At 35.4% G+C, this 27,485-nt stretch overlaps 1 protein-coding gene across 1 annotated transcript in view; it reads right to left on the reverse strand.

Annotated features, from left to right (window-relative positions):
* AGMO (alkylglycerol monooxygenase) overlaps positions 1–27,485 on the reverse strand; it is a 372,156-nt gene that overhangs the window by 205,646 nt on the left and 139,025 nt on the right. The window contains exon 5 of the mRNA XM_010370787.2: positions 21,666–21,761. Within this exon, the coding sequence (XP_010369089.2) occupies positions 21,666–21,761 (96 nt within the window). The remainder of the gene's footprint in view (positions 1–21,665; positions 21,762–27,485) is intronic.

Raw genomic sequence — 27,485 nt, forward strand, 5'->3', positions numbered from 1 at the left:
AGCGGTGGTTCTCAAATTGGGGTGATTATCCCCAGGCAATTTTGGCAATGTTTGGAGATAATTTTAGTTGTCATAACTGGGAAAAGTGCTACTGGCATCTAGTGAGCCCTGGTGGGTTTAGTGCTGTTAAATATTCCACAAGGAATAGGACAAGTCCCTGCAATAAGAATTATCTGGTACAAAATGTCAATAATGCTCAAGTGGAGGAATTCTGCTTTGTGGATATGGGGGTCTTTCTGTGCTCCAGACTTTTACTGTTCAGGAGGAAAACACTGCATAATTTCTGTGTTCTAATCTGGGAGTTGGTGGGAGGAATGCCATAGGGAGTGAGTGTGGTGGTCATTACCAGGGCCAGAGGCAAAGCATGAGTCTGGAGCTCTTGGAGTTCGAAGCCAGGAATGAAAGTCCAAGCATGATCTTTAATCAAGTGAGTTGGGCAAGTTAAGATAAAAAGCTAAAATGAAGGAGCCAAAACAAATAAACAAACAAAACAAACAGAAAATCACAGAGCAAGCAACGTAAAACTGAATAATGAGGTGGTGAAATTTCGGTGATCATTGGCAAGTGAATACCATAAATTATTTTTATATTATCTGAGTTCAGTTTTAGGAGAGCTTCAGTTTCAAATGAAAGTAGCCAGAGATGGAAAAGTGATTATGAAATTTCTTTTGAGAATCCTTATGACCCTCCCTACCCTGCACTTGCACATTAAGTTGAATAATGTAGAGACCTAAAAGATTCATAAAACTCCCATTGTATCTAGGTGACCAGTCTGAAATAATTTTCCTATGGAAATTGATAAGCTATATACACGTGATAAATAATTAAATGCTTACTCTGAACTGATCACAGTTTTTTTCATGATACAATTTTCAGAAGTTTTCTCACTACCTTATATTACCTAAAAAACATAATTCTGTGTCTTGTCTCTTTTCCATTTAAATTGAAAAATATTGGAGTTGAACTCTACAAAGCATCCAAATAAATATAGTAAATAACAGTCCGTCTGAAACTATTTTTTATTCAATTAACTTATTCCATTCTATATAATTAATAATTATTTCTCTTGATTCCTTTGATTGGGAAACATTGAGTAGTTAGATTTTTGTGGCTTGATTAAAAGTAGAGGTGCAATTAACTGGTGATTTTAGTTAGAGAACGAGACTTATCTTGATCAAAAATATTCAGTTTGTTCGAAACAAATTATTTTCTTTGAATTGCTTGGAAATTTGCCTCCTCTTACCTCATTCTGACTATTGAGGTTGGCGAAGAGACTTTCTAAATATTGGGAATGCCCATAATATTATTATTCAATTTTTACATCTGCAAATGGATACTAAAATACTAGAATATGTTATTGAAAAGTCATAGGAATATTTATAACCACTTACTTTTCAGAAAGAAGTCATGCATCTATGGTTAATTCTAAAGTTCATCCCAAATCAAAGATGCTTACAAATATTTATGATTCTTGTCTGAGAGGGAAAAATCATAATAGGGAAAATATATCCTAAAAAGCATGTGTTTTACAGAACCCTCTTTATAAACATGCATGTGCAAAATGATACGCTAAATGCTGAGGAATGACTGGGTTTGGGTGAAGTGAAATGAAATCTCCGTAGTAGGATAAATGTCTGCATTTAGATGAGCATAGGTTAGAGTGACAACATTGACTATAACTAGTCAAGACTTTTCGTTATAACGTCATGCATGATTGATGTTCCAGCAGAGTCCAGACCACTGTGGGTCTCCTTATTCACTGTAGCCAGTATTAAAGGGAAATACTAAGCCAGTCTCTCATACATTTATTATCTGACAGGAAAAATCTTTGTCATGTTAGATTCAGCTGAGAAAGATATGCTTAAAATGAAGTTTAAAAATGACAGTTCTTAAAGATTAATTTTCAGGTAAATTAGTGACAAGATTCAGTGTCAGCCAAGTCTAAAATTAAATGAACTAATAAGTACGCCATAATTACTTGGCTTTTTCCTGGCCAATTTTCTTCTCCCACACCTCACTTCTGTTCTTCCTCCTCCTCTTTCATTTTTTTCTCTTTCTCTCTCTCTTCTTCTTCTCTTTTTGTTCATTTATTCTTTCATCTATCTGTATCCAGCTATCTTATCTATCTATCTAAACGTGTGTGTGCATATGTACAAAAATGTATTTGGAAAGACCTTTATAATTAACTATAGGCTCATGCATACTTATCTAAAAAGTGTGTAGTAATAAATAAATATTTCTGTGCTCCTTCAATAAGATATTGCCATATTTATTCTCATTTGCAGATGGAAAACCTGAAGGGCACACATATGTAGTATAATCATATATTTAACCTTATTAAATATATTTACCATATATACTAAATATTAAATATATATTCAAATGCTGAACAATTACTTCTTTAAGTACCAACCTGCCAATAAGGGTTTTCTATCAACACTAGCAATAATCTATTTCAGAGCGTTAAAACCTGTATTTATAAATTCTTACCAGAAACTCTTACTGAATGCTATTTGCATAACAAGAGAGCAAGAAGTCTCTTGTCAGCCAGTTCATTTATTCTGCAAATATTTATTGAGTTTCTAGGGACTTCACTAGGTTTTAAAAGTAAAAAGAAATGAGGTAATACACAAGCATTGCCTGAAGCAAATTTACACTCCAAAGGCTCCTTCAATGGGAAGTTAAAACTATATCAGAAAAAAAGATTTTACAAGCAAGTTACCTTTTCCACATAATTTTGTTTTCTCTTGGGACTGATAAAAAAAATCACTCATTTTTCTTTCTTTTATAATTACTATTTCACAGTAGAGATATTTGAATTTATAATAAATTTGAAGTTATAATTGGTTCAAACATTGTCTAATAAGAAGCAAATTGAGTTCCCTTTCCAAGTCTCAAGCTGAAAATTACTTTTAGTGTTGATGCGTGCTTTTATTTAGTTTCCCGTAGTGCAGCTTTGCAATAATCTCATTGATTATTCCTGAAGAGAATTTAGGTTATTCTTTCTTGCTCATAAATTTCTTCAACTGATTATACAGAAATTGAAAGAATCTGTATGGATTTCATTTATTCTCTGGTTATTTATTGAGTACAAGGTACTGCGGGAAGATCTTTCCAGAGGTCACAGAGTGGAACAATGGAAATTACATTTTAGTGTCTGCTAATTTATCTATTTATTAACTTAAAAGTAGAATAAATGACAATGTCAGCATTTATTGTTTGAATATACATAAAAATATGCTTTTATACTATCAATAAAATCTACAGCAATTCTCATTTAAAGTTCTAGAAAAGGAATAAGATCCGCAAACACTGTAAGTCAACATATTAAAACAGTTTCTTGTTCTGAATTAGTTGATCTTTAAACATTTATTGTTTTACTTGTTACAAGCTTAATCAACCTGAACGTTTATGGATACGTTTATATTATAGAGCATCTGGTGATGAAATGTAAAAATGAAATCTTAATTACTTCTTCCACTATTTCTGCTGTGTTAATTCAAGACAACCACACAAGTATTTAGACAGATGGTAGTGGTGGCCATATTAGCCTCTGATTTATCTACAGGGAAGGAAGAGAAAGCAGAACTCTTAGGATATGTGCTTGTCTGCCTCGTTTCACACTTTGAAATGCTGGGCAAATCCTGATTTATTCATGGCCAAATGTTTTCCTATTTGATTAGGCAGTTTTCTACTTCAGTAAGCATGTAATATGGAGGTAGCTGAATTTCCACACTGAGGAGTGAAAAAACAATATTTACAGTTTGGAAATAAAACAATCTGGAGGAATCAGGACTGTTGGGATCATAAAGAGCTTCATAGGGAGTAAATTTCTGATGAATCCATACCACAGGGTTAAAGAGTTAAAGGCTTAGTTTTAATGAAGAATGGGACTACGTTATGTTTATACAATAAACAAAAGTTTTAAAGGACTGCGTTTATAATAAATTATCTTGAAGGCTGATCCTTGTCACTTATGATTACATTATTCCTCAAACAAAACGACAAGAGCAGGACAAGTTAGCATTTTATTTGAATTTGTTTCAGCATATCTTTTGAATAACACTTTTGGTTTCTACTTGGAGAAATGAATACAAGTAACTTAAACGTGTTCCCTCAAAAGAGAATAAATTATTTTGTTATTTTTAAACAACACAGAGTAAATTTACAGAAGAAAAACTGGAAACATTGACAGGTTTAGCCATCCCAAACTTCATTCTTATGTAACATCATTTTATATTTACAAGTTTAGGCATCCAGTGATGAATGGAATCATGCTGGTATGAGTAATAATAACATTATATGAAAAGAAGGCAACTGATAAACCGGAAGGTTAAGCAATCCATGTCCAAAACTCCAATCCACAGTATTATGGTGAAAGCTCCATACTTTTGACTCTTTTTAAAACTCACTGTGTTGTGACTGCCATTATGATCGTATTCCCAATTTCAGGTGTGACTTCTACTGATTAGTCAGCAAATGTTAATTGATTACCAACCGACTATGTGCCTGACATCATCTGAGCATTAGATACTTTAGTAAACAAAGCAAATATGAATCTACATTTCAGCTTCCATTCTCTCCCCCTCTCTCTCTTTTTTTTTTTATTTATAAAGAAAAAGAAGTTAAATGGACTTGCAGTTCCACATGGCTGAGGAGGCCTCACGATCACGGTGGGAGGTGAAGGACAAGCAAAATCACATTTTACATGGCGACTGGCAAGAGAGAGCATGTGTAGGGGAACTCCCCTTTATAAAACCATCAGATATCATGAGATTTATTAACTGTCATGAGAACAGCATAGGAAAGACCCACCACCATGATTCAATTACCTCCCACCAGGCCCCTCCCATGACACGTGGGAATTATGGGAACTACAATTCAAGATGGTATTTGAGTGGGGACACAGCCAAACCATACCACCTAGTTTTAATGTTTGTTCCTCTACTTTTGCCAAATGCCTGAGGCCACTACCAGCCTGAGATCCTTTTCAATGAAAATTGGAGGTTGATTATCTTGTCTATGTGAGTAGTGGAATTCTGACCTGAGATCTGCAAGTTGCTAGGTTTTTGTTTTGTGTTTTGTTTTGTTTTGTTTTGTATTGTTTTGTTTTCAGACAGATTCTTGCTCTGTTGCCCACGCTGGAGTGTAATGGCGTGATCTCGGCTCATTGCAACTTCTGCCTCCTGGGCTCAAGCTATCCTCCTGCCTCAGCCTCCTAAGAATCTGGGACTCCAGGCAAGTGCCACCACGCTTGTTAAATTTTTAAATTTTTTGCGTAGAGCTGAGGTCTCACTATATTGCCCAGGCTGGTCTCAATCTCCTGGCCTTGAGTGATCCTCCCACCTCAGCCTCCCAAAGTGCTGAGATTACAGGTGTGAGCCACCATGCCTGGCCATTGGTAGGTTTATAACTAGGGAGGTATTCCCATCATTTTTTCTTTTTACTGTGAAACTGCCTTTTTCGTACTCATCCACTGAAACTGTCATTTTTTAGAGACTCCTGGCTTCATGCAAGGATCTTGTCGATCCCTTCCCATCCCTGTACCAGCTCCAAAACTTTGTCTCTAGTTTACTAGTGCAGATGGATCAGTAGTACTTTGGTGAATGGTTTGGTATCAAGACTCTTCTTTTTTTAAAATTATACTTGAAGTTCTAGGGTACATGTGCCCAACATGCAGGTCTCTTGCATAGGTATACATGTGCCATGTTGGTTTGCTGTACCCATTAACTCACCATTTACATTAGGTATATCTCCTAATGCTATCTCCCCCTTCCCCCACCACACAACAGGCCCCGGTGTGTGATGTTACCCTTCCTGTGTCCAAGTGTTCTCATTGTTCAATTCCCATATATGAGTGAGAACTTGCAGTGTTTGGTTTTTTGTCCTTGTGATAGTTTACTGAGAATGATGGTTTCCAGCTTCATCCATGTCTCCACAAAGGACATGAACTCATCCTTTTTTATGGCTGCATAGTATTCCATGGTGTATATGTGCCACATTTTCTTAATCCAGGCTATCACTGATGGACATTTGTGTTGGTTCCAAGTCTTTGCTGTTGTGAATAGTGCCACAATAAACATACGTTTGCATGTATCTTTATAGCAGCATGATTTATAATCCTTTGGGTATATACCCAGTAATGGGATGGCTGGGTCAAATGGTATTTCTAGTTCTACATCCTTGAGGAATCGCCACACTGTCTTCCACAATGGTTGAACTAGTCTACAGTTCCACCAACAGTGTAAAAGTGTTCCTATTTCTCCACATCCTCTCCAGCACCTGTTGTTTCCTGACTTTTTAATGATTGCCATTCTAACTCATGTGAGAGATGGTATCTCATTGTGGTTTGGCATTTCTCTGATGGCCAGTGGTCATGAGCATTTTTTTTATGTGTCTGTTGGCTGTATAAATGTCTTCTTTTGAGAAGTGTGTGTTCATATCCTTTGCTCACTTTTTGATGGGGTTGTTTGCTTTTTTCTTGTACATTTGTTTGAGTTATTTGTAGATTCTGGATATTAGCCCTTTGTCAGATGAGTAGATTGCAAAAATTTTCTCCCATTCTGTAGGTTGCCTGTTCACTTTGATGGTAGTTTCTTTTGCTGTGCAGAGCTCTTTAGTTTAATTAGATCCCGTTTGTCAATTTTGGCTTTTGTTGCCATTGCTTTTGGTGTTTTAGACATGAAGTCCTTGCCCATGCCTATGGCCTGAATGGTATTACCTAGGTTTTCTTCTAGGGTTTTTATGATTTTAGGTCTTGAATCATTTTTTGTATAAGGTGTAAGGAAGGGATCCAGTTTCAGCTTTCTACATATGGCTAGCTAGTTTTCCCAGCACCATTTATTAAATAGGGAATCCTTTCCCCATTTCTTCTTTTTGTCAAGTTTGTCAAAGATCAGATGGTTGTACATGTGTGGTATTATTTCTAAGGGCTCTGTTCTGTTCCATTGGTCTATATCTCTGTTTTGGTTCCAATACCATGCTGTTTTGGTTACTGTAGCCTTGTAGGATAGTTTGAAGTCAGGTAGCGTGATGCCTCCAGCTTTGTTCTTTTGACTAAGGATTGTCTTGGCAATGCAGACTCTTTTTTTGGTTCCATATGAACTTTAAAGTAGTTTTTTCCAATTCTGTGAAGAAGGTCATTGGTAGCTTGATGGGGATGGTATTGAATCTATAAATTACCTTGGGCAGTATGGCCATTTTCACAGTGTTGATTCTTCCTATCCATGAGCATGGAATGTTCTTCCATTTGTTTGTGTCCTCTTTTATTTCATTGCGCAATCGTTTGCAGTTCTTGAAGAGGTTCTTCACATTCCTTGCAAGTTGGATTCCTAGAGATTTTATTCTCTTTGAAGCAATTGTGAATTGGAGTTCACTCATGATTTGGCTCTCTGTATGTCTATTATTGGTGTATAGGAATGCTTGTGATTTTGGCACATTGATTTTGTATCCTGAGACTTTTCTGAAGATTCCTGGTCACATACACCCTCCCAAGATTAAACCAGGAAGAAACTGAATCACTGGATAGACCAATAACAGGCTCTGAAACTGAGGCAATAATTAATAGCCTACCAACCAAAAAAAAATCCAGGACCAGACGGATTCACAGCTGAATTCTACCAGAGGTACAAGGAAGAGTTGGTACCATTCCTTCTGAAACTATTCCAATCAATAGAAAAAGAGGGAGTCCTCCCTAACTCATTTTATGAGGCCAACATCATCCTGATACCAAAGCCTGGCAGAGACACAATATAAAAAAGAGAATTTTAAACCAATATCCCTGATGAACATCGATGCAAAAATCCTAAATAAAATACTGGAAAACCTAATCCAGCAGCACATCAAAAAGCTTATCCACCATGATCAAGTGGGCTTCATCCCTGGGGTGCAAGGCTGATTCAACACACGCAAACCAATAAACACAATCCAGCGTATAAACAGAACCAAAGACCAAAACCACAAGATTATCTCAAGAGATGTAGAAAAGGCCTTTGACAAAATTCAACAGCCTTTCATGTTAAAAACTGTCAATAAATTAGGTATCGATGGGACATATCTCAAAATAATAAGACCTATTTACGACAAACTCACAGTCAATATCATACTGAATGGGCAAAAGCTAGAAGCATTTCCTTTGAGAACTGGCACAAGACAGGGATGCCCTCTCTCACCACTCCTATTCAACATAGTGTTGGAAGTTCTAGCCAGGGCAATCAGGCAGGAGAAAGAAATAAAGGGTATTCAGTTAGGAAAAGAGGACGTCAAATTGTCCCTGTTTGCAGATAACATGACTGCATATTTAGAAAACTCCATTGTCTCAGCCCCAAATCTCCTTAAGCTGATAAGCAACTTCAGCAAAATCTCAGCTTCCATTCTCAAATATCAGATCTCTTTGTCACCCATTATAAACTTTTATCTGTTAAAAATATTTTCAGATACTAATATTTTGAAGTCAAATATTATATAATACATTCTCAACCACTAGATTAGAATCTATAAGGACTTACACGTCTTAAGTTCATTTGCCCTGTCATTTCCATTTGCATAGCTTCCTGCTAAGGACAAACCATCTTACTAAAGCATATCCCTTCCCTTGTCCTCTTAGGGATTAAAAATATATACATTATTAATACATCCATTCTGATTCAGGTCTTTCTTATGAGTATATTCTTCTTGTCGCTTTTTCTGCCTCCTTCCAAGAAACAAACATATCGTAGAGAATCTACTTAACACAATCAGTGCATTCATTCATTAAAAAGATGTTTGCTGGTGGTGATCTAAGTTTTATACACTGGGAAAACAAAAATTAATACAACATAGTTATTATCCTCAAGAAGTTTACTGTCAGCTCCTACTTTCATGATGCTCAAAATTTATTCCATTTACATTCAGTCTAATGCTTGTTCAAAATGCAGATTCCTACCTTCACTCACAGATATTTACCTCATGTGGTTCTTGGAAGGGAGCAGTCATTCTATAACTTGGTAAGATATAATGTGAGTACTTACACTCACATTATTCTGATGCATGCAGGAGACCCTACCCTTGCTCAGTTCTAGTTGTGACTTTATGAACCAATTCCAAAATGTAGTCATTTGGCTTTTTCAAAATAAATACTATTCTTTGAAAACATATTATGTTCCAAACTATGAGCTTTACATTTGTTATTTCATTAATCTGCATAACACTCTTATGGATGAGTATGACTACTGTTACTTAACAGATTTGGAAGCAAGGTCAGAGAGTCTAAATAAGTTTAGTAAATATTCATATTCATTCATTCACAAAACAGTCTATTTTAGGTTCTGAGAACAAAGCAGTAAACAAGCTGGAAAAATATTTAATGAAGCTAAAATAGGACAGATTTCTCTTCGATTTCAAAATGTATAATCTTATTCATTATGTCATACTACTCCCTTATCCCTGAAATGTTCTGTTCTTCAATTTGGTAAATTAATTTCCATCATGTTCCTTGTGTCTAAGAGCTCAAATTCCAATCCATTCACAACAGACATTTTTAATAAAGATTCATGAATTTTTAGACAGCCCATCTTCAAGTAGCTGAATAAAACTCTTCCAACTTTGGTTCTCTATTTTTTTTCTGTTGGGAAAGAGTCACTACAACGCAGTAGATACTCAAAGGCGTATATGATCCTAAAATTGTTAGTGACAAGGGTGCTACTTCAGGTCAGAAGACTTAAAAGGTCCCTTTGTTTGGAATGCACACACACACACATACACATAGGTATATATATGTATATATACACACATATATGTATATTCCAGTATATTTGCATAAACACTAGAAATCCATACATGAATAAGCAAGGAGGGGATGAATTGTCTGAAAAGGTAACTGTAGAATAGAAGGAAAGATTATTTTACAGAGAACAAGAAATGTATAGGATTTCCATAAAAGATGGACTGCAAGAGAGAACAAGAAGCCAAAGGTGACATCAGTATTTGATCTTGATGTTGACTTCAGAGAAATGAAGCAAAGTAGAAGAGTAGAAGATTTAAGGTGATAAAAGTCATAATAAAATACATTTAGATATGTTGATTAAAGGTAGTAGCAAATATTTCCAAGAATATGTTAAGTAAGGTATTGGAAACACTGATTTAAAACCCATAAGCATCTTTATTAATATTTAGCACTAGCAATAATTATCAATAATCAAGACTTTTTTATTTGAACACAATGCTTATTAAAATTTATGTGTGTGTGTGTATATTTGTATGTGAAATATGTTTACATATACACACAAACACAGTAACATAATAAATGAGAAACATTTTTTGCTATCATGGAATTCGGAGAATAATGAGAGACACAGAGAGTTAAACAACAAGTACAACACAGTGGCATAAGAATTAAACTTCACTATCATTATTAATAATTAGATGCTTCCCATGTGCAGAAACTAATGTGTTATCTAATTTATGTCCCCAAACAGAGCTCGTGCTCTTAACTCTTATCTACCAATGTGGAAATAGAAATATACACAGAGGTAGTATAAAGAAAAGTGCATCGAGCTCTTACTAGGAGGTAAAAGGAAGATATTGCAGAGGAAGTGGTAATTGGGTTGTGTGATGAAGAATGTTTTAAAAAAGGTTATCACAGAGAGAGCATGTGCAAATACAGATAACTGCTAAGTATTTCAGGAAGCAAATAGCAGGGCAGTTTAGCTATACTGGTTGACTTAGGGGATGGGATGGGAATTGTAAACAAGGGTCATTTCCTAAGAGCCCTGAAATCTGTTAATGAATTTAAGGGTTTTGATTTTATCTTGGAGACAATAGAAAGTCACTTAAGAATTTTTTTCTCATGTTAGGAGTGCCCTAATATTATTTGAGTTCTAAAATAATCATCACAATTGTTGTATGAAAACATATAGGAGAGGCAGAGTGTGTAGGCATAGAAAAAAAACAGAATTCTGTTGTAACCATCTGTAAATGATGAAGGATTATAAATTCAGGTAGGGCAAAAGAGACGGAAAGGGTAAGAGGTGTTAACGAACTACTTGGGAGGAAAACTCAACCAGTGTATAATGAATGTTTTAAGAGTGAATTGCTGTGTTATTAACAATTATGCCAGAAAAAATAGGTATAACTGGGGCTGTTCCGAGCAAGCTGATACATATGACATCCTAGCTGTAAGATATGTAAAATCAATGATACGGGATTTCAGAGCAGGAAAGGAGAGAGAATTGCTTACCAGGCTTTGAATCATGGTTCTCCTACTAACTAGCTGCAACAACAGTAGGCAAGTTACATAACCTCTGTATCGTTGTTTCCTCACTTTGAGTGGGGACCATGGGTTATGTGATAATTAAATAAGTCAATACATGTAAAATATTTAGCATAATGACTAACACATGGTCTGAGCTTTATAGTGGTTTGTTCTTAACAGGGGTACATTTTCTGGGGAAGGGAGAATTTGAGTTGAGCTTTGAAGAATGTATAGAATAATAGCATATGGAAAATATGAAAAGAAGAGAAAATGTAAATATTGGATATTAGATGCATTTGAGAAATGCAAAATGGTCCAGGTTTATTGAGCTGCACGGTATGTAAAGTAATGAGACATAGACCAGTAGATATAGTTGGAAGGTGGTACACAAAGAACATGAAAGGAATTTAGACTTTATTCGGTAAGCAATAGAACATCACTAAAGTATTTTCATCAGGACTGGCCTCTGGAAATAGGTTAGATTTTAAGAGGGGGGAAGTAAATGTGGGTAAAGTATACACAATTATTTGGTACAGGAAGAATTACAACTGATCTTGGCCTTAGCCAATGACCTTGATCTTTTAACTCTACCATATCAGTTCTTTATGAACTCTGCTGCTACCCACCAGGGTCTACCGAGTGAAACTCTGATAAATGTATTGTTTGAGGAAAAAGTGTGACAAGTGAATGAAGTAGGGTCAAAATTTATCTCCCATGCATGCTGTGTCGTCTTATATAAAACATAGAATATCAACGTTGTTAGCCTTAAAGGGAATGAGATTTGCTCACAGAGTTTGGTGAATATAAAAAATTTAGTTTTGACTTTTTTTTTTTTTTTTTTTGAGACGGAGTCTCGCTCTGCCGCCCAGTCTGGAGTGCTGTGGCCGGATCTCAGCTCACTGCAAGCTCCGCCTCCTGGGTTTAAGCCATTCTCCTGCCTCAGCCTCCCGAGTTGCTGGGACTACAGGCGCCCGTCACCGCGCCCGGCTAGTTTTTTGTATTTTTTAGTAGAGACGGGGTTTCACCGTGTTAGCCAGGATGGTCTCGATCTCCTGACCTCGTGATCCACCCGTCTCGGCCTCCCAAAGTGCTGGGATTACAGGCTTGAGCCACCGCGCCCGGCCTAGTTTTCTGACTTTCTATTAAATTTCTGGAATGGTTTCTTGCTGCATGTGTGTCCACCCATATCCTTAAAATAAAGCCCTATTACTGAATTCATTCTTTACAATCTGTAAAACTTTAATTATCCTTCAGAGATTCAAATTATTTTGTGAGAATTAAGTGAGCAATTTTTGCTTGGCACATACTGGATGCTTAATACATGGTGGCTATTTATTACAACATTAAGATCAGAAATGACCATTGTAGAGGGAAACTGCATTGTGTAGTAGATTAGAGCAAATAATATGGAGTCTGACTACTTTGTATAAACCCCAGGTTTGACACTTACTAATCATATGGCCCAGGGTGAGTTATTCAGTATATTTAATTGAAGGTAATGCCACTACAAATTCTAATGAGTTGTTATGAAAATTTAATGTTAAAATACTTCCTGAAAAATAGTGAGTACTGGATAAGCTCACAATAAAATAAACAATAAATAAATGAATAGAAATGATACTCATTAAATTTTCTTTGGAATATGTCTGACCAATTCTCAGTAACCATAAGTAACTGAGAATTCTTGGACTGAGACCACTGTAACCGTGCTTCTAAACTTCAGTCCTTTTAAAATACATTCTTCAAAATTAGCTACTTCTTCATAAAGAAAATTGTAACTCATTTTCCACCATTTAATTTTTTTATTAAGTACATAAGACTAGGATACTTAGTCTTACGTGTAGTAACAAGATACTACAAGAATAGCAATAGATTCTCACTAAATGTCTGCAGACCACAGTAATTGAAATATTTTCAAAAATATGTTGAACCTGTCAAATGTAATAATCTGTACATTGATCAGTTTATAGATCAGAAAAAGTAAATAACAAAAAATCCCTAAACAATGTACTTTATGATTAGAATCTCAAATTTTTACAGTTAAGAATGCATTTTTTCCAGCTACTCAGGAGGCTGAGGCAGGAGAATGGCGTGAACCCAGGAGGCGGAGCTTGCAGTGAGCCGAGATCACACCACTGCACTCCAGCCTGGGCGACGGAGCGAGGCTCCGCCTCAGAAAAAAAAAAAAAAAGAATGCATTTTTTTGCCCTAAAGTAAGTTGGGGATTCATTAATTATTTAAGTCTTAAATTTGATTGCATTTATTCATATTAATAATTCATATTAAACAAAATATCCATTTAATTAAAATTGTGTCATAAAATATACATGAATAATCATCATGGCTAAGAGTGCTTAGTAAGTGACATACGGTAAAACAGGTATCTATATTTTAAAAAAGATAACAGTAACAATGCTGAAAACATTTTTTAGTACTTTCTATGTTATAAATTACAAGTAAGTAATATCATTTCCATAATGTAAACTGCATCTTTCATTTTGTGGCCTTTAGAATTATATTGCCTGAGTTCAACTCCAGATTTTATTTGTTACTATGAGTATAAACTTGGGCAGAGTTCTTTACCTTCTTCGCCTTCTTGTGCTTGAGTTTCAAGCATTATTTTAATTGTTAGATTGAAATATGAACTACATTTTTTTAATCCTCACGACCATGTATACACTATGGTTGAATATCCCCTCCAAAACTCATATTGAAACTTATTTGCTATTGTGACAGAGTTAAGAGTTGGGATCTTTAAGAGGTGATTAGGTCAGGAGGGTTTTGTCTTCATAAATTTATTAATACTATTACTGCCTAAATCAGGAGTGAGTTAGTTAGTTGAAGAGTGGGCTCCTGATAAAAGAATAAATTTGCACCCTATTTGCTCTCTGTATTGCATGCTTGCTTGCCCTCTGCCATGTCATATCTCAGCATGAAGGCCCTCAACAGATGCCAGCACCTTGATCTTGGACTTTGTAGCTTCTAGAACTTTGAGCCAAACAAACTTCTATTCTTTATAAATTACTCAGTCTGTGGTATTCTGTTATAGCAACGGAAAACAGACTATGACACTTTGCATTGTTATTATCCTCATTATACATAGGAGGAAACTGAAGCACAAGAAGGTAAAGAACTCTGTGCAAGTTCATAGGCACAGCAACAAATAAAATCAGGAGTCAAACTCAGGCACTTTAATCCCAAAGGCCACAAAATAAAAGATGCAGTTTACATAAAAGAAATGATTTACTTATTTGTAATGTAACTTGTTTTTTAAAAAGGCGTGACTAATTGTGTTTATAATATTCATATTTAAGTTTTTATAATCATAGTATATGAAATATTAAAAACATCTCCCAGGTGACATATTTCTTTACACAAAATAAATATTTAATTTGATAATGAAGATTTGCCAACTAGATTAATAATTCCAATACATTAATTCCTATCTACACAAATGGTGAAATAACAGCTACAGAAATTTGATATTCACTAAACATGTGTCTCTGCAGTCATTACTTAAAATTCATATTACAAATAGTATGTATTTTTTTCTTTCTTGATACGTTATTTAAAAGATAAATAAAATGGAGATAGTTACTTAAAAACATACATCTTCACACATGACTGGATCTTAAGTAAATTTAATATAATTTTGAAGATTAGATAAATAATATTAGACTTCCATTAATTTTGGATACTAAAGGGCAATAACCAAAACACTCTATTATCTGTGTCCTCAGAAGTCAGATCTTCTAAGTCTCTGCTCATCCTGCTACCACTCTATTGCGTTTGCTGCTATAGAGTAAAATTTTTCTATTCTTCTCTATATCTGTTAGCTTCTGAAAACTTCTGGTTTCTATTATCTCATTGTATATATTACTTCATAATTCTGCTGCACATTTCTTATGCTTTCTCATTTTGCACATTGCATCCTTGCAGCTCTCTTGTACTCTAATTTCTATTGCCCTTTACTATTTAGGTCTATCATAAAATTATCTCCAGACAAAAGGACTAATTGAGGCAGTTATTTGAGTATAGTGTGTTGCTGGGAAGAATTCATTTTCCTGATAGCTTGTCAATTACATCACTGAATGGGCAGTGTATGAACCAGGTTAGGAGTCGTAGGTCAAATTTTAGGATAGCAAAAGTGACTGGAAATATAAGGGGGAAATCCTAGAAAGATAGGGACCACGGAATGGGAGCCATAATGTCTGCATACAAAGTGCCCTCAAATCCTGGCTGACTCTTAAATTACTCATATGTAGGGCAAGACACTAAGAAATCTGATGAAAAACTCGGAAGTTGGAAAGTTGTAAAATTGCTGAGCAGAGATTTCAATTGCTGTCTGGTGCTAGCAAAAGAGAATTTAGAGTTCAAATCCTGCCAAGTGAGAGGGGCTTTGTAAACACCTTGGGCATTTCATTATTTAAAAAAAAAAAAAAAAGACAAGGCTTGCCCTAAAATTGAAGATCACCAAGGATAAGGAATATGCCCTAAGACTAAAGACGGTGCCAAAAATCCCCACATACCCTAACAAGGTATAAGTCAAAGTCTCCAAAAACACAGGGTAGTTAGCCAATTATTTTACCACCTCCTAGAATAATAATAAGGAATGGTCAGATGGACAAAACAGAATCTAGAGTCTTTACAACAAATCTGCCATAACGATTTACATATAATATTAACAATAAATTACTAGATTTACGAAGAAAAAAACACGAATGTGATTCATATCAAGTAAAATAACAGTCAATTGAAGTAGAACTGAATATGAACAGGATATTGCAATTAGTAGACAATAATTTTTAAATAATTATTACATTTAGGACATAAAGGCAAAATAGTCACAATAAGTGAAAGAGACTCTCAACAGAGAAAAAAAAACTGTTCATAAAAAAAGGCAAATTCTAGAACATAAATGTATAATATCTAATGTGAGAAATACACTGAATGGATTCAAAGGCAGCTTGGAGAAAGTAGTGAAAAGATCAAATAAACTTGAAGACAAATTAATATACGTTATTCAATCTGAATGCAAAAGAAAGTAAAATCTTAAAAATTACAGAGCATTACTGATCTCTAAGGTAGTATCATGAAGAATACATAGCTAATTGATGTTCCCAGAGGGGAGGAGAAAGAGAAAGGGACAGAAACAATGTTTAAGAAAATCATGACCAGGACCCCTTAACTCCAAAGCACATACTTGTAGTTCCAGATTAATGTTTTTTAAATACCACATTGGCACATTATAGTCAAACTGCTAACATTTTAAAAGGAAGAGAAAAATTTTGTAAATATCTAGGAATAAAAAGACATTACCTATGGTATAACAATGATATGAAAATTGAATTATTAGAAAAAATAAAAGTTTAAAGACAATGAGTTAAACTTTTTAAAGTATTGAAAAAAATGCAACAAAGGAATATCCATTAAGAATTTCATATTCAGAAAAGTATCTTTCAAAAATTAGGGAAAACATGACATCTTAAGATAGACAGAAACTGAATAGATTTGTTGCTACAAGTCTGCATTACAAAAGATGCAAAAGTTATTCAGCCTGAAAAGAAATAATAAGGGATGAAAACTTAGGTTAATGGAAAGAAAGAAAACTATTAAAGGTAAACATCGGGGCAAACAAAGAAGATTAACGGTTTTATTTTCTTGATTCCTTTAAACATAACTGACTAATTAAATCTAAAATAATGAAAACAATATTTTGGGATTTATTTATTTATTTATATATTTATTTATTTTTTAGATGGAGTCTCACTCTGTTGCCCAGGCTGGAGTGCAGTGGTGCAATCTCAGCTCACTGCAAGCTCCACCTCCTGGGTTCACACCATTCTCCTGCTTCAGCCTCCTGAGTAGAAGGGACTACAGGAGCCCGCCACCACGCCAAGCTAATTTTTTTGTATTTTTTTGTAGAGACAGGGTTTCATCGTGTTAGCCAGGATGGTCTAGATCTCCTGACATGGTGATCTGCCCACCTCGGCCTCCCAAAGTGCTGGGACTACAGGTGTAAACCACTGTACCCGGCCATATTTTGGGATTTAGAATGTGAAAGATTAGCATATGTGAGAATGCTAGCTAAAAGATTGGGAGGGCATAGATTGAATTATATTACTATAAAATTCTGACATTTGTGGTAAATATTATATTAATTCAAGGTAGAATATTACAGGAATGCATATTTAATCCCTAGAGTAGACACACACACACACACACACACACACACACACATGAAGAGATGGAGAAAGGTGGGGAGAGAGAGAGAGAGAAAACAAGTCAGTAGAGGATGCCTACATTTTACTTTAGCCACTTCTATCTTATACCATCTAGCTCCTTGCCAGAGCAATAAGGCAAGAAAAAAAAAAGCACAAATATAGGAAAAAAAAAGAAAGAAAGAAAATTGTCTTTATTCGATGACCACAAAATTATGTATGAGAAAAATCCTATAGAAAATAAAATTATTTTACAAATGTGTGAATAATGCATCCTTTAAAGCTATGATAATCAATAAATTGAGGAACTGGCATAAAGGGAAACAAATACATCAATGAAAGTGAGTAGGAGTCTAAATATAAATCCAAACATAAGTGGTCAACTTTTTTCCACAAGCCGCCAAGGATATCTAACAGATTTTTTTTAAGTCTCTATAATAAATGAGGCTATAGTTAGTGGTTATGTACATAGAAATCAGTCATCTTGATTCTACCACATACCATATGTAAAAATTAATTCAAGAATATCACAGAGTAACGGTAAAAGTTAAAAGTCTAAAATTTTCAAAAGTAATCCTAGAAGACTACCTTTCAGAGATCGTGATAGTCAAAGATTTCTTAGAGAATTTTTTTTAAAAAAACATAAAATAGTGAACTTCAAAATTCAATATTTCTGCTCATGAAAAGTCATCAGGAATAAAATAAAATCACATGTTACAAATTGAGGGTTTTTTTTTTTTTGTTTTTTTTTTTTTTTTGAGATGGAGTCTTGCTCTGTCACCCAGGCTGGAGTGCAGTGGTGCAATCTCAGCTCACTGCAAGCTCCTCCTCCCGGGTTCACGCCATTCTCCTGCCTCAGTCTCCCGAGTAGCTGGGACTACAGGCGCCCGCCACTATGCCCAGCTAATTTTTTTGAACAGGCTCATGCCTGTAATCCCAGCACTTTGGGAGGCCAAGGCAGGTGGATCACAAGGTCAAGAGACCGAGACCATTCTGTCCAATATGGTGAAACCCCATCTCCACTAAAAATACAAAAATTAGCTGGGCATGGTGGTGCGTGCCTGTAGTCCCAACTACTTGGGAGGCTGAGGCAGGAGAATTGCTTGAACCCGGGAGGCAGAGGTTGCAGGGAGCTGAGATGGTGCCACTGCACTACAGCCTGGCAACAGAGTGAGACGCTGTCTCAAAGAAAAAAAAAAAAAAATCATTGAATCATTTGATTCAAATCTTCAATATCAAAGAATTAAGTTATTTCTCTGTTACATTTCTCTACTCAAGCATTACATGATAGATACATTAACAATGTGATAATAAATTTTAAAAAAAACAAAGGCAATAGTGTTAATAGTATCATTACACGATTGCTACTGTACTGTGAAAACTCAGCTAACACCCAAATAACACCTGATATCTAAAATATACTTAAAAATATTCCACAGATTTAAGTTAAAAACATGTATTAAATAAAAAGATTTTCTTACTATATTTAGTGAATTCACAAGAGAGTATAACTGAATATGTGCTGCAGAGGCTTTAGATCCATGAACAATACACAGACAAAAATACAGTCACAAAAATTAAGCAACAGAGTAGAGTTTCAAGCCAAATGTTTCACAACTTTTTAAAAACGAGGATGACAATAGACTTTGTTGTTTGTTTTTCTTTTCTTTTCTTTTCTTTTTTTGGGGGGTTTGGGGAGGGAGTCTTGCTCTGTAACCCAGGCTGGAGTGCAGTGGCATGATCTTGGCTCACTGCAAGCTCCGCTTCCCAGGCTCAAGCAGTTATTCTGCCCCATCCTCCAAAGTAGCTGGGACTACAGGTGTGCAACATGCCCAGCTAATTTTTGTATTTTTAGTAGAGGTGAGGTTTCACCATGTTGGCCCGGCTGGTCACAAATTCCTGACCTCTGGTGATCTTCCCACCTCTGCCTCCCAAAGTGTTGGGATTACAGACATGAGCCGCTGTGCCTGGCCTAGACTTTGTTTATTTATCAAAATAACTCAACGGTAAACAGAAAATTTCCATAAATGATTTAGTGTGTTTTATGGCCTATTTTTTTTTTTAATCTCACATACAGTCTTTCAAAAATGTGGTTTTAGGGGTTTTCCTTCCTTTTATTCTAATGTGATTGATTTTAAGAGAACTGAATCTTCCTTGCTTTCCAAAAAAATCAGTGTCTTCTTAAGATCATATTCCCCTTAGAGTAAGAACTGATTTTTGTGGATGTTAGGGGAAGTGAAACAATTGTAGGAATGAAACTCTATTCAGGAATATACAGGGCTCTTTTTCTAACATTGTCATCTCTACAGCTCGTATATCATTTCTGTCAATGGAGATCCAAGTGTGATGCCCGATATTAAACAGTATGCAAGTGGCCTAAAGGGGTTCACACAATTTACAATACAGGAAAACATAAAGTGAGTATTTTTCTAGACTAAAGGCTATTGTTTTCAGTTTTTATTTTTTACTTACTAATCTGTGTTAACTCTTAATTGAAAAAAGCAAGACAAGCAAATTGTAAAAATGATTTAAAAAAAATACTTAATACTTCTCCCACTCCAATCCTCTATTCCATTAGTTTTTCTCTCCAGAATCAGTCATGGTGTCCAATCTCTTGGCTCTCCATCCTGAATTATTCTACTATTTGTAAACAAACTATTCTGTGTTGTATATAATAAACGAATGTAACTGCACAGTTGAGAAATATTTCAGAATTGTTTTCACGGTTAATAATACAATTTAAAATTCCAAGATCCAAACCATGAATTTCAGAAGATGTGTTCTTGCCTCCCAGGCAGCTCAACTGTAGGAACCCACACACAGAAAAGTATTTTGAAAAGCATAAAGTGTAACACAAGGGAGAGGTTCTAAGCATTGCTTTTGAAGTGGAAAGAAGCTCCTTGGAGGTTCTTAGTTAAGAAGAATAAGTCTCACCAGTGGCTTTTCTCCACTCGTGCTTTACTTCATGAAATGGAACTCAAATCCTAGCTCATGGCCCTCTCAGAGGGACACAGGAAGATGTGAAAGTGACTGAGGCACTATTGTTCTGCATCCAAACTAATACCTGACCCAACACATGGCGTGACCTGGAGCAGAGCTGCTATAAAATGTAATTCTCCCTTAACCCCTCCATGTAAATCATCAGAAAGCTTCCCTTCACTGATTTAAACAAATTTGGTCTTTGACCTCTAGAGTTAGAATTGGCTGCAACATCTCTTTCAGATGGTTGTAGTATTGAGTGTTTGATGTGTGTTAAGTATCATAAAACACAATACTATTTCATGATAGATCTTCAAATAATGCTACATATGTCCAAAGTCATGGTAACAGTCTCTTTATTCCAAGTAAATCGGTAGCATAAAATACTGCAGGTTAATGGAATAATGCACTTTGTTGTATCAAGATTTCACGTACAATGCAGCTGTGATTTGTAGTGTTGTTCAACCAGTTGCAACACCTGTCAACATGCTTCCTCTAGTAACTTCAAAAGGCTTCCAATAAATACCAAATGTTTAAAAGAGTGCTTGTATGTAGGTGAGAATTTTTCTAGGTCTGTGATTTTTGGTATTTTAACAGTAGGATTGGTACAAATGTTCATAAAGCAATCAGCTGCTTAATAACCTAGCTGCAAACATTCAAGTCTGACAATTTGAAATGCCACGGAAGACTCTAAAATTACATTTCTCCAGTTTTTTTTGGGGGGAGGGGGAAAAACTAACAATACACTGAACAATTTTAAATAAAATTTAAACTCTGTAGTTAGAGCAAGTTTTCCAATCAAAAATTATTTTCATAATTTCTATAAAATTTTTAAGGATGTTTCAAAGAGCTCCAACAGAATATAGATATATTTATATACATACACATATATATGTTTAAATCTCTAAATTTAAATGAATTTCAAACTCTCTTGGTAAATAATGTTTAATAAACTGTCATACAGGAAGATATTGTATTGAATATAGTATTAAAATGTTTTGGTACTTAATAGTTCAAAAACTTGTTTTATTTAATTGAGACCAACTGGCCTCATTGCTTCTTATAAACTTTGCAATATATATTCAGTAAAAAGGAATAAAAATGAACAGATGTTTCTCCTTAAAAAAGGCAGACAAAGATTTTTCTTACACAATAAATCATCTGCTAGTGGATTTCCAGGACATTGCTTCAGGCTGTTTAGGTATAAAACTTACAATGATAAAAAAAAGTTTTACCTCTGTGTGGATCCAAAATTGGTAAAGAAGATTGAACTGAAGATGAACAGCATATACTGAAGGGGGTATGAAGAGGGCCAGGGGAGAGTAGAAAATCTGAAAGATAAAATTTTTTAAAAATTAATTTGCATATATGAATTCTCAATGCTTTGTTAATGGTTCAATATTCTGAAATGCATATTTCTTCAGCAAATATATCTCATTGTACATACTGTATATTTTATTGTCATGCTTACTTTGCAACATTAATATTCCACATGGTGATAAAGTTACAGACATGTTGGAGCTAAGGCCACTGGACTTCGATTTTGCATTTAATATTGTCTAGTTAAAATATTATATGTTATGTGTTATTTCTTTAATTTTAAAAAGGTTGGATGTGTTTTTTGGAATTAAAGCATTTTTTATATACACACAAATACTCTACGTTAAACAACGTAGGAATGGATGGCTTTATTCCTTTGACAGCTCCCAAATTCAGTATTATTACCTGGCATTTTCAATAATAATGTGAAATTATAATAAAAGAAAGTAATTTCATATAAAGAGAGGACAGCATATACTTTTCCTTTTAATTTTGGTTTTATATGGTTGATTGATGGCATCATATCTCTTAATTTTTTTCAAAGTTATTAGGAAGGAGGTATGATATGTTTCCATGGTGAAAACAAATTTAAAAGGTCCATATTACCTAATAAATAGAAATGCCTCTGCCTTGGAAAAACAACTTACAATGAAATCACAGAACTGATTAGAATTATCTAATGAACATGATCTGCTTGTTCTGCTAATGACTTTGATCCCCAAGAGTGGTTTCATGTTGGAAGGAAACAGTTTATTAAATGCGAGACTAAATAACCAAATAAGAGTAAAATGAATCTGACTTTCACTTTACATTTCTGATTTTATAGAGTTTATATTTCTGAAAGACTGGATGTTTTAAAAGCATTTCTTCTGAGCATTATAATTTTATTTTAAAATTATTTTACAACTTTTGTTCTCAATTATGCAAAATGTAATTTCAAGGATGTTTAGCAATGATGATGCATTTAAAACTCATCTAGTTCTTGTTTTCAAATCTGTCATAAAAAATTTCAACTGTCATCATAAGTACAATTTTTTAAATATAAAAGGGTTATTAAGCAATGGAATCGATTAGTGAGCAAAAGAATACCGGGCTCATTCAATAGATCAATTTTTAGTCCATGGTTCCACTTTAGTCCATAGTCCACTAGAGACTTAGTCCAAATTTTAGTCCATGGTTCCACTTAGTGATATTTACTAAGTTCTTATGCTTCTCTAGGCTTCAGGTTCCTGAAATTAGTGGTGGAGGGGAAAACCATTTAAAATATAGTCATCCTTTCTGTTCCAAAAGATCTGTGCTATTATGATTTCATTGTTTCATAATGTATTAAAACAATTATCCCCCAACAGGTTAATAGCAAAATACTTGCAAAACATATATGGCCTATGATATAAGTTCTCTAAGTTGAGGGGTATTTTGGAATCTCCTCTTTGAGAGGTGAGAAAAATTATAAAACAACTTATTTTGGATGGTTAATAGGTAGTTCTGTTTGGAAAGACTATGCATAGCAGATGAATATTTATAGTTCATTATCATTTCCCAAAGTGTGGAGAAGTAGTCCCTTGAAATAATACCAGTTATTATGGAAAAGGTGGTTATATGATCAGATAAGTCGTGAAGGGGTAAATTAAGCAAGCAAAGTTTCTTTAACACAGGTCTTTTAAGAGCTTTTACCATGCTAATGTGAATCACAAGTCTATTAGCACACAGAATACTTTCTTGATGAGTTTTCCATAGGATTAGATTTTCTGAACTCATTTTATGAAACAGTGTGCTAAATCTTACATATTGGTAATATAACCAGGAACTGACCAATGGAAAAATAAGCTCACTATGAACTCCAAAATATCATATTGCTATCAAAAAATATAGGTGAGGAAATAATTCACATGAATCACATGAGTGATAATTTCTTATGATTAATATAGTTCTAGAAAAAGAGTCTAATGACATAATCAAGGTTCTAATTTTTACAATTGAAAGCAGCTTGGTAAATGTTGTCCAGGTAGGAGAATTCTCACTTTTCTTCTCTATCTCCAAACTTTGCATTTCCAAATCCTACATAGCTTATAAAACCAATTTAAAGGCCACTTCCATTATAAATCTTTATATGGTACTAACTCGACCGAAGAAACTTCTCCTTCCTCAAACTCAGAGTAACTTGGTAGCTGGATTAGGGACCTTATACCCTTTACCAAATACATCCATATCTACCATGCATTTAAACCTATGTCGTTCAGACTCTTAGTTTCTTTAGCTTTAAATTACACTGTCTACCCTAGGTTATTTTATTGTCTTGTAGAAGTCATATATAATAGGGCTATAATGGAGAGAAACAACCCAGACCTGTATGTTTGAGGAAAGAATGAGTACAAGCCTGAAGGCGATCTAAGGCTAACAGACAGAAGATGAGTGGATTTTATTCTCTTACTAAGTGAACGTGGCAAGCAGGGGTTGTGTGAGACAGTATTATGAAGCAAGAAACAACATGGCATTTAGGGGGAGCTACACATATTTGGTATCGTAGAAGGTGTTGGAGAGTAGTGTGGCTAGAAATCAGGTTGGACCATGGGGTTTCTGGACAGACCTCAGGGAATCCATGAATCCCCTGATGCTGCTATAAAAACATGTGAGCCTGTGTGCATGGGAGAGTGTGCATTTTTGTAAAGAAACAACTTGATAGCCTTCATCAGCGAGTCTTCAGTACGTCTATGCCTCACAGCCAACACAGAAAAATAATTTAGACAGTGGCTAAACCAGAGAAGGGAACCATTTCAAGAAGATTGGGCATAAGGAAACAATTCAGATCTTTTTAAGCATATAAGAAATAGAAAATATAAAAATATGTTTGGAACCTATTTCAATAGCCCAGAGAAGAGTGATGCATATTTAATCACAGCAGTAGCCATGGGGATGGAGCAGTAAAGTACATGCAATAGATTTAAGGATTTGGCAGCTATTCAAACATAGGAGTTGAGAGGCATGTAGCAGTGTCAGAAGACACCCAGATTTCTGGCTTGTCTATTGGTGATATTGTTCACCAAGAAGGTGAACAGGAAGAATAGGTGGTAAAGTTCAACTTGAGGAATGTCGTGTCGGGGTCTATGAGGTGTATGTCCAGGAAGCTATTGAGTAAGATTTTGGAAACATCTGTCTGGAATTACATCTCAGGGAATCAGCAAGTGTCTTGTTTGAACTTGTTGATATGGGTGTCATGCAAATATCAATTTTATTTGGCTTATAGGTGTGTCCATAGTGGGAAGCTAGCTGAAGATGCAACTCTATGAACAGTCAGAAAGAGTGGCCATAAATGAGGCTGAAACAGGACAGTCTCAGAGGTGGGAAAGATCTAGTAGCTAGCATTATCAGATATGATGAGAAATTTTTAAGAGAGAGAGAAGACTCCCAGTTAGTGTCCAAGTGAGACAGGAACTGAAAAAAAAGAAGCGACATGGAATTTGCAGGTGTGAATCAGCAGAACAGTAGGCCTAGAATGCAGACCTGAAATTCACAAACCCAAGTTAGTAAGTTTAAGAATCTGGCCAGGCGCGGTGGCTCAAGCCTGTAATCCCAGCACTTTGGGAGGCCGAGACAGGTGGATCACGAGGTCAGGAGATCGAGATCATCTCTGGCTAACGCGGTGAAACCCCGTCTCTTCTAAAAATACAAAAAGCTAGCTGGGCGAGGTGGCGGCGCCTGTAGTCCCAGCTACTCGGGAGGCTGAGGCAGGAGAATGGCGTGAACCCGGGAGGCGGAGCTTGCAGTGAGCTGAGATCCGGCCACTGCACTCCAGCCTGGGCCACAGAGCGAGACTCCGCCTCAAAAAAAAAAAAAAAAGAATCAGCCAGAGGAGGTAACAAAATGAAAAGAGGGATGACTTCTATGTTTCTCTGATAACAAAAAAGGAGACAGCTGAATGTATTCCTTCAATAAAACAATGGATGAGGGAGGAGATATTACCCGTTTATTCATTTTTTTAATGTGAGCGATCTTACTATATTTATGGCTTATTCAGAAGGAGGCAGTTGAAACGAAGAGAGAAAATGCCGAGACTATCTGATAGGACAAAGTCCAAGAGAAAAAAAAATAACATAAGAGCAATGTCACCAACCTAAGGATTAGACCAACTGAAGAGAGGTGAGCATTTTCTATAAAACTAGAGGTAAGAATGCATGTTCATCACTTGTGAGTTCATGAGTTTTAATTGAATATGTATGAACAGGGAAGACCAGATAAGGAAAACTGAAAAAAAGAAAAAGCTCACATTTCTCTTTGAAGTTTTAAATATGTTCAAGAGGGAGGAGTGGGGAAGAGATCTTGAGGAGACCATGAAATTCTGAAGAGTTTCCCGAAGGTAGAGAGGAGAAAATAGAGCAGTCTCATGTTCACGACTTGGTACGCAGTGTTTAGGAGTCAGTTGGATCTGAATCCATACATGGAGGGGCACCAAACTGCTGACCTGGTGCAAGAGGAAGCCTGCAGCACTCAGCAATCTGGATGTGGGAGTGAAGAGGGAAGATGACTGGATTTACTCATGGCCTGAAGATTTCAAGGCACAGGATTTCAGCAGAGGATGCAGACTGTGCTTCGCAGAGTCATGGAAATTAGGCATCTTAATTTGGACAAGGTAAGAAGTAAAGTGAGGAGGCAATGACAAATAGAAAATGTAGGAGGTGAGAGAGTAAAGTACTCCACGAGTAAGCTGCTAAGCAAGTGGCTAAATGGTAAACATAAAATTACTTTTAAATAAATGAAAAACAAAAAAAACTTTTGAACTCTAGAATTCATGTCTGCTTTATTTTAATAGTTCAGAAACATTTCATTAACATTACTAATGTATCTATTTCTAGGATTTTTATTTATTTTTATAATATTACTTTAGAGAAAAAGCAATTAAAAAATGTTCATCAGAATTGAGAAACTAATGATTGAAGAATCGAATAGTACGTGCCACATTCCTTAAGTCTATGATTGGTAATGACACAGATCAAAATTACCTGATTATAGATAGAGAGTGTTGATCTCTGTCCTTAAGACATATCTACTTAGATTTTATGTTTGAAATAAGAGTTTGTGTTTCTATTTAGAAAGTCATTATCTTTAAGTAACCTATGTCTATCTTTCTGGTCCCGTTTCTATGCACTTAACCATTTCCTTTTGACCCCATTCCACCATTTTATACATCCTATGTTCTAGCCACACTCTTACTGTTATGAGTTGAATTGATTTTCACTAACATGATATGCGAGACCCTGGCACCCAGTACCTCAGAATGTGTCCTTATTTGGAAATAGCATCTTTACAGAGGTAATCAAGTTAAAATTAGGTGGGCCCTAATCCAGGAGGACTGGTCTTTTTATATAAAGGGGAAATTTAGACACAGAGACAGACATGCACACAGCGAGAATGGCACATGAAGACAAAGGCAGAGAGCTCAATGATGCATCTTCAAGCAAAGAAATGCCAAAGCTGTAAACCACCAGAATCTAGGTGGGAGGCATGGAACCGAGTCTCCCTCACAGCCCTCAAAAGGAGCTAACCCTGCTGCCATCTTGACGTCAGGCTTCCAGCTTTTGGGACTGTAAGATAATAAATTTCTGTTGTTCTAAGCCACCTAGCTTTGAGTACTTTGTTACAACAGCCCCAGGAAATTAATACACACACTACACATTTTTCTTGTTATTCCTAAAATTTATTATATTTTTCTATAATTTTGTGTTTTTACAGATGTTGTC

This window comes from Rhinopithecus roxellana, chromosome 6 (genome assembly GCF_007565055.1).
Source record: "Rhinopithecus roxellana isolate Shanxi Qingling chromosome 6, ASM756505v1, whole genome shotgun sequence".
Lineage (NCBI taxonomy): Eukaryota > Metazoa > Chordata > Mammalia > Primates > Cercopithecidae > Rhinopithecus > Rhinopithecus roxellana.